The sequence below is a fragment of the Mesoplodon bidens genome, assembly GCF_964165515.1.
Source record: "Mesoplodon bidens genome assembly, chromosome: 11".
NCBI classification, from domain to species: domain Eukaryota; kingdom Metazoa; phylum Chordata; class Mammalia; order Artiodactyla; family Ziphiidae; genus Mesoplodon; species Mesoplodon bidens.
In genome coordinates, this window is record NC_138167.1 from 7,888,503 (window position 1) to 7,896,939 (window position 8,437).

The following is an 8,437-nucleotide window of genomic DNA, read 5'->3' on the forward strand; positions in this document are numbered from 1 at the left end:
ACCACACACAAAAATCAGTTCAGAATGAATTAAGGACCTGAACTTAAGACCTGAATCTATAAAAATCCTAGAAGAAAGCATAGGGAAAATGTTCCTTGACATTGGTCTTGGCAATGAGTTTTTGGATTTGACACCAAAAACAAAGGCAACAACAGCAAAAATAAACAAGTGGGACTACATCAAACTAAAAAGCTTCCACACAACAAAAGATACCATCAGCAAAATGAAAAGGCCACCTTTGGAACGGGAGTAAATATTTGCAAATCATATACTGATAAGGGGTTAATGTACAAAATATACATGGCACTCATACAACTCAATAGCAAAAAAGAAAACAAAAACAAACAAAAAAACTAAGAATACGATTTTTTAAATGGGTAAAGGACCTGAACAGACATTTTTGCAAAGAAAACATACAAATGTCCAACAGGTTTATGAAAAGATGCTCAACGTCACTAATGATCAGGGAAAGGCAAATCAAATGAGATACCACATCTATTAGGATGTCTATATCCAAAAAGCAAGACACAACAAATGCTGGCAAGGATGTAAAAATGGAACCCTAGTGCACCACTGAGAGGAATGTAAACTGGTACAGGCAATTGGAAAAACGTATGGTGGTTCCTCAGGAACTTAACAATAGAAATACCATATGATCCAGCAATCCCACTTCTGGATATACAACCAGTGGAAACAGAATCATTTTCTTAGAGTTATCTGTACTCCCATGTTCATTGAAGCATTATTCACCATAGCCAACTATGAAAACAACCTAAGTGTCCATAGAAGGATGAATGGATAAAGAAAATGTGAAATAAATATATATGTCTCACAAATATTGTTTGGCCACCAAAAAAAAAAAAAAGGAAATCCTGCCGTTTGCAACAACATGAGTAAACCTGGAGGGCGTTTTGCTTAGTGAAATAAGCCATACAGGGAAAGACAAATACTTCATGGTATTACTTATATATGGTATCTTACAAAAAAAAGTTAAATTTACAGAAAGATATGATGATTGCCAGAGGTTAGGGGAAATGAGAAGAGGTTGGCAAAAGGGTACAGACTTCCAGTTATAACACAAATAAGGTCTGAGGATCTAATGTATAACATGGTGACTATAGTTGATAATACTGTAAATTTGCTAAATGAGTTGAACTTGTGTTCTCACACAAATAAAAGGGGGGCTGGGTAAATATGTGAGGCAATTTATGTGTTAATTAACTTGATTGTGGGAATCCTTTAACAATGTATATATATATCAAATCATCACATCATACACCTTAAATATATTACAATTTTGTCAATTATACTTCAATAAAGCTGAAAAAAAAAGAGAAAATGTGTTGAAATTGGTTAAGCCTTCTTCAGCCTGGGTCTATGAATAACTGCAGAGGGGATAAATGGAATAGTATTCAGCAGTAAAAAGGAATGGGCAAGATGTTACAGAATCCCATGGAGTCATCTCCAGTTATACGTCTAAGTGAAAAACAGCAAGATGTAGAACAATGTGTATAGTGTGCTATCTAGTGGCTAAGGAAGTGCAGAAGGCTTCCTAACTGAAAACTAATTTTTTAAAATAGTTACCTATTTGGAGTGTAACAGAGATGAGGAGACAGGAAAGAAGCTAGACTTCTTTAAATATACTTTGTTTTGAAGTTTTGACTCTGGTACCATGAAAATTTATTACGTAATAATAGACAAAATTAAATCAAAAGAACTATCAATTTGTAAAAATCAAATGCAAAATAAAGCAAAGACACTTGTTTGTATAGTGGATGGTTTAATAATAAAGTTGTTTCAAATGACGCTAAGACATGGTAATTTTATTTTTTGTCTCCATTAGCATATATTCTTAAATAAGAGAAATCTTAAATTGTTTTTTTAATAATTATGTTGTTAGAATAGCATATTGTTAGTTTGAAACTATTATACACAGAGATGCACACAAATAATTGTTAATTTTTTGTTGTTAGGGACCAAAATTTTCAGCATTAGAAAAAAGAAATAAACATATACAAAATTAGAATTGGAAAGGTCAGCATGAACTCACTGAAATTTATTTTAAAGAATCTATTCTGGTGGTTTTAAGCATAAAGGCATTTATGAGAGAGTATCAAAGTATTACAAGGTCTGCAGAAGGAGATTCAGAGCTAAGCGTCCAGAAACGGTGCCTGCATCAGATATTTTTCTAGATACCTTAGGAGGGAAAAATCTTAATCTGATGTTGCAGCTAATGGTTTGCTTCTGTATGACACAAATCTGATGCTTGAATGTACAGTCTTGATCCAGAAATTTCAGTGTTACTATGGGATCTAATCATTGCTATCAAATGTTACAATTTGTTTTTCTTTCACTGAGTTTACTAAACCTACATAAAGGTTTCCACTGAACATCAAACAGTTCCTGATGTGATGCCTAATGAAAGGCTAAACTCAATCTGTTAGCCTGCAAATGTGGGACAGACTCTTTCACTGAGTTGTAATTTTTATCTTGTGTTAGGCTTTGATCGTTTGGATCCAATCCTTGCAGCCTGAATGCATTTTTTTATATATAATAGAACACTTATATTGGCAAATTCTTTAAAGAAGGAGGTGAGAATTTGGAGACCTGCTGCAGCTTACCTTAAAACTTTTTCACAGCATCATTAAACCAAACAAGCCATTAAAAAGTACTAAACTGGGCATATGTATAACTGATTCACTTTGTTATAAAGCAGAAACTAACACACCATTGTAAAACAATTATACTCCAATAAAGATGTTAAAAAAAAAAAAGAAATGAAGCACTTACATTTGATCTTGGTATGATCTCCTCTTTAGGCTGCATTCCTGGCCCTACTGATGTGAAACCCAGTGAGATGAACTACTTTTCAGAGCCCGTCTAGGCCTCCTGAAAATGAAAATCAATGTGTGTGATGAAAAGATGAGCATGACCTCTGGGGATTTTAAGCTTCATGATGATTTAATAGCAAATCATTGTAAATTCAGCAGACTTGACTTTCCCAATAAACATTTACTTTAAAGGAGAAAAAAAAAGTACTAAATTGGGAATATAGGGTCAACAATAAGGGGATAAGAAAGATCTGGAAAGGAAGGCCAAGTTAAAGAGTCAATGAAGCAACATCTGGAGAAATGGTTTAAGACGTGTTCCTGTTGAAGCTTACTTATGTGTGCCTACTTGGCAAAAAGGGTGGATCAGTCATTCAAGTCTAGACATCAAGGGACAGAATAAAAAACACCATCATGTAAAATACTGATCCTATCCCACTCTCCACTGTCACTTTCACCTGATAGAAATCTTTCGTCAGCTCTGCAGCATTAACAAGTAGGAGCTGGAGCTTCATGACTGCTCTTCTTTGCCTCTTCCTTTCCAACTGGACCAGGGTATCAACCTAGCCATGTTATAAACATTGATAAATGGCTGCTGTTTTCCCCGTGGGCTTAGAATGAAAGATCTGATTTTCATGGAGTTAACAAGAGCCAGGGGGGAGGGAGGGGCGCGAAGAGCAGAAGAATGGTGGAAGAGAATGAGTCCACATAGTTTTATGTGGTTGGAAATGGAAGATTCAGGGACTTCATGACTTCTGTGACCCTGAATACCTCCATTATTCTTTCAATTTTCAGAAAGGATAAATTGTACTTCTAGGTGGAAACGATACATCTACTGGTTCTGAGTTGTCAGTTATCTTACGCTACTCTTCAGTCTCTATACCAGTATTTTAGAAGTTGTCTTGAGTGAGCAGTTATCAGTTCCTCTAGGTGCTGTCTAGTTGCTGGGTTGGTACTGGTAGCAAAGTAGCAAAAGAAATTCTAGTTGGGGATATACAATTGAGTTTTATACAGTTTTATATATGTGGATATGTGTGTGTGTGTGTGTTTGCTTAAATAGGTGTGTAATTTCTAACACTTGCCCCTGAAATCGTCCTGATACATAGGAAATCCACTGCCTGAGATTGTGATCCTTTAAGTTAAAGCATGTTATAAATACGGAGACTTTGTGTCCAAACTGGCTCATGTAAGGAGATCACCTTGCCCTAATATTAAAGTTAATGTTACAGAATCAAATGGGTAAGATTCCTGGCTAGTAGCCCAGATCACAGAGCAGACTAACCCGAGTTTTAATGCAAGATCCTCGGGCAAGTTCCAGAATTTTACTTAGCTTCCTTTCTTCATTTTAAAGTGAAAACAGTATCGGTAAGGCTGTTCGTATATGCTGTACAAAATAACTGCGTGGCATATATGTAAATAAATAACCCGTTCCCGACCTACCAAGAGTTAAAACGCTAAACGCTGAATACCATTTTAAGCAGCAGACAGGAAGGGGCGGAGCGCCAGCCGCAGCCCCCGCCTCACCGCCGTTAGGGAAGCAGCCGCGGCTACGTCGGGCGCGAATGTAAGCCCAGCTGCCGCTTAGCCCCCGGCCCCTCCCGGTCACCGCCGTCAGTCGGAGGGTCCGCGGGGTCTACGGTCACCCTGCGCTCCAGGCACCGCACCGGGCAAGCGGCGACACCGCGTCCATGGCCACCGCGGCGGCTCCGTCATCCTTGGCTCTCAAGGCCTCGAGCCTGGCCGCGGCCCCCGGCTCGTACGGGGTCTTTTGCAAGGGGCTCTCCCGCACCCTCCTCGCCTTCTTCGAGCTGGCCTGGCAGCTGCGCATGAACTTCCCGTACTTCTACATCGCGGGCTCCGTGGTCCTCAACATCCGCTTGCAGGTACACTTTTAGAGCCCTGAGGAAGCCGCCGGTATCCCGGGCCTGCATTATGGCCGACCCCCAGGCGGCCCCGCGGCGCCGTGGAGCTGGGGGCGAGGAGTCCCGCTGTCTCGCGAGAGTGCCTGGGCTCCCTCCGCGGCTGTGCTCTCCGCTCTCAGCCGAGCTCCTGTACTGTCACTGAGACCTTGCCGAGATCAGGAAGAGGAAATACGCGATTCCGGGAGCCGAGAAAGAACTTAAGACCCACGACAATATTTAAGAAGCTGTGCATCCTTAAAACAAAAACGGGACGAACAGGATGTATTACAAAAAGGGAAAGGTACTAAAATTTTCAGGACAAAAATGTACAACAAGCTCATGGTCCATATTAATTTAATAAATAAGTAAATTTCGGGAGTATGAGACTGGAATATAAGTAGGACGCTGAATGAGTAAGAAGCTGGAGATCTTAAGGATATGCTGTGGAGAGCATATATTTCTTCATCCCACAAGAAAAAACAATGACGATCAGAAGCTTTCAGTGAAAAAAACTGTACAGGAAACACATCCTTCAAATACCAAACAATGTAAAATGCTGCAGGATTTTGAACAGAGGGAGTGTAAGAAAGTGGACTCTATTTCAGTGTCCCTATGAGTAACATGCAGTTCAAAATCTTGGAGCCAAAGAGAAGGAAATCCAGTCATAGCACAAAGCTTGGCGACTTACTGAATAACATTTAAATAATCATAATAATGTAAATGCTGTTTATGGTTTTCATCTTTTTAAGAGAATACTTACATTTACAAAGTTTGAATGCACATGGTATCAGCCTTGATGGCGTAAAAGTGAGGGTACCTGGAATGGTAATGATGTCTTTTTAAAGTGGGAAGCTGAGAGGAAAATTCTGTTGTCGATGGGGGAAGAGGGCATTTTATTATTTAAAGAGTAGCCATAAAGTTGCTTAAATGTAACTATATGAAAGAGAAGAGGAGGGGAGAACAGCATGAGGTCAACAAGAAATGCCTAGAGGTTAGAGTTAGGGTGGAATGTCTCAGATTTCCTGATCTATTTGGAGTCAAGAGATTTTTAGATTTCAGAGAGTCTGGAGACGAATTAGTGGTCTGCAAATTTTTTTCTAATTAAGGAAGCAAAGCTGAGGCAGTTATGAACCCTGGGAAAAATTCAAAAATTTTTCAAGAACTACACTGCATAACTCCACTGTGAAGAATATTACTACTCATCAAGCCAGTTATAATTATATAAACACTGAATACAGGTAACAAATTATTAGGTAACATTGGAAGGACTGGAGAAGAGAGAGATGTATATGTAATGGAGGAGAATCAATCAAGATCTGATATAGAAAAGTTGATTTAAAGCAGTATAACTTGTCACTTAGAAAGAGTACAATAAGAAATAGCTAAGAGTTAAAATTGGTAGTCTCTGGAGAAAGAAAATCAGGGATAGACAGAGAAAGGTGGAGGACTGCTGTTTTTCACTAACAGTCTAACAGTAACGGTGATTTTTCTTACCCATATGTGTGTGTGTGTGAAGATATATATATAGATAGATATATCGGGCAGACCTCTGTTAAAATACAAACTAACTTTGTGGTCCAGGTGAGCCCATTAATCTGCCTAAACCCCAGCTTTCTCAATTCTATTAAATGAGAGTAAAAATATCCACCTTGAAAGATCAGTCAAGAATTAAAAATAAGCCCGACTTAGTGCTTGATACATACCGTACACAGTAAAGAGTATTTGTTATAACAGAATATTTCATTAACTTGTGAATAAAACTTAAAACTCTCATATGGAGTGCCTGCTTTTCCATTGGAGGGTTTTAGTACTGAAGGAGATTTGTAGATTACTGACAATGGGGGTGTAGGGAAGACCCTCCAGGAAGAGACATTTGAGCTGAAAGGGGCAATTATTTGCCAAAGTAAAGATTTAAACTATTTGTAGTGTTCTGTATTCCACTAATTGTATCCAACAAACAGCTGTACTCTAGGAATATAAAATAAGTGCCCCCTGTAGCACAATGTCTTGCTTTGAGTAACTTCTTCCTACCCTTCATTCCTTGTCTCCAGCCAAACTAGAGTACATCTTCATCTTTCTACGTACACTTTCTTCTGCCTTCTGTACCTTTTTTTTTTTTTTTTGGCTTATGGTTACTCTACCTGTGTTTTAAGGCTGAACTTAGACATCACGTTTTCCATTAAGTTTTTCCTAGATGCTCCTGACCAGATTAGAGATCATTTCTTTTAATCCATCTAAAGGGCTGTGTTGGGCTTCCCTGGTGGCGCAGTGGTTGAGAGTCCGCCTGCCGATGCAGGGGACACGGGTTCGAGCCCTGGTCTGGGAAGATCCCACATGCCGCGGAGCGGTTAGGCCCGTGAGCCATGGCCGCTGAGTCTGCGCGTCCGGAGCCTGTGCTCCGCAACGGGAGAGGCCGCAACAGTGAGAGGCCCACGCACCGCAAAAAAAAAAAAAAGGGCTGTGTTAATATCAACCTACGCCATTTTCATAGGCTTCCTTATTTGTGCTTAATTGTGCATTAATTATCAGATGTAGTTTTTTAAAGAATATCCAAGAAGACAGGTTTCCTGGACTATGATCTCTTCCCTTGGTAATTACGTATTGCTGTGAAAGTGCAGGGACTAAAACATTTTAGTCTGAAATATCAGAAATGTAATTTGATCAATGAAATAATTCAGTATTGCCAATGGGTTGACAAATGGTGGGCATCACTATTTCCTAGAGGCAATAATGTCCCAATTTGTAACACAAAAGAATGAGGCTGCCATTAGCCCTGGAATGGTGACATACAGGGATGCTCCATTTGGGTGGCTAATGAACATGTGCCTTCCTCAACCTTTTTTCTTCATATTAGTGTTTTGCTACACTGAAGAAACTAAGGCACTTTAGCAGATTTGTTATTATATCCTCCACCTAGATTAGAAGCCCTGTGAGGGAAGGTACTGTATCCTATCAAATTTTACAGCCTGTAATATCAGCAAATATATAGTAGGAACTGAATGAAGGCTCCATGATTTACCATTTATTCTTAACAATTGCTCTTAAAACCAGATGTGTATTTTTCTTCCTACATGATACAACTCAGCAAAGTTTCCCACGGGAGAAAACAAGATTTTTGCCCTACTTATTATTAACCACTTACTATTCTAATTTACAAGGAATTTTATTCCTCCTGGCATCCTTCCAGGTCACATCCATGAAGCCAAAGATTTTCTCAATCCCCAGCCTACAGCATTGCCTAATGTGAGTAAATATTGTTGAATGAATGCCAAATTAGTTGGTTTTTCTACACTTAGCAGTCAATAAAAGAAATAAAGATGTGTTTGTCCCTGATACTAAAGTCAGCTACTTTATTTCTCCCATAAATCAAGCTTTTTCAGGCCTTGAAGAATATTGATTGGCCCAGAGATCTCAAACTTGAAGAAGCAAAGAGGTGGCATAATTCTGATCAATAAAGAAAAACACTTGTTTATGCAGTGCAACTGACAAGAATGCTGGGGGAATGGAGACTCTTAATAGTTAAAAGGGAAATAGTGATCATAGTAAACACATAACCTAAGGGTTAGGGAGCAAGATTTTTTTAAGAATTTTAAAATTGAGGGTAAAAATACTTATGATTAGTTGGCTAAAAGAATGTATCATTGGGACTTCCCTGGTGGTCCAGTGGTTAAGGCTTTGCCTTCCAATGCAGGGGTGTGGGTTCTATCC

General features: G+C 39.0%; 1 protein-coding gene across 1 annotated transcript; it reads left to right on the forward strand.

Moving 5' to 3' along the window:
* The first annotated feature begins 4,259 nt into the window (after positions 1-4,259).
* Positions 4,260-8,069, forward strand: SMIM10L1 (small integral membrane protein 10 like 1). Its single transcript, XM_081247802.1, has one exon. It carries the CDS (start codon positions 4,517-4,519, stop codon positions 4,721-4,723), a length of 207 nt encoding a protein of 68 aa, XP_081103928.1. The 5' UTR covers positions 4,260-4,516; the 3' UTR covers positions 4,724-8,069.
* The last annotated feature ends 368 nt before the right edge of the window (positions 8,070-8,437 follow it).

Bases quoted from the DNA above. Each gene is read 5' to 3' on its own strand.
- SMIM10L1 (XM_081247802.1), top strand. From the start codon at position 4,517: ATGGCCACCGCGGCGGCTCCGTCATCCTTGGCTCTCAAGGCCTCGAGC.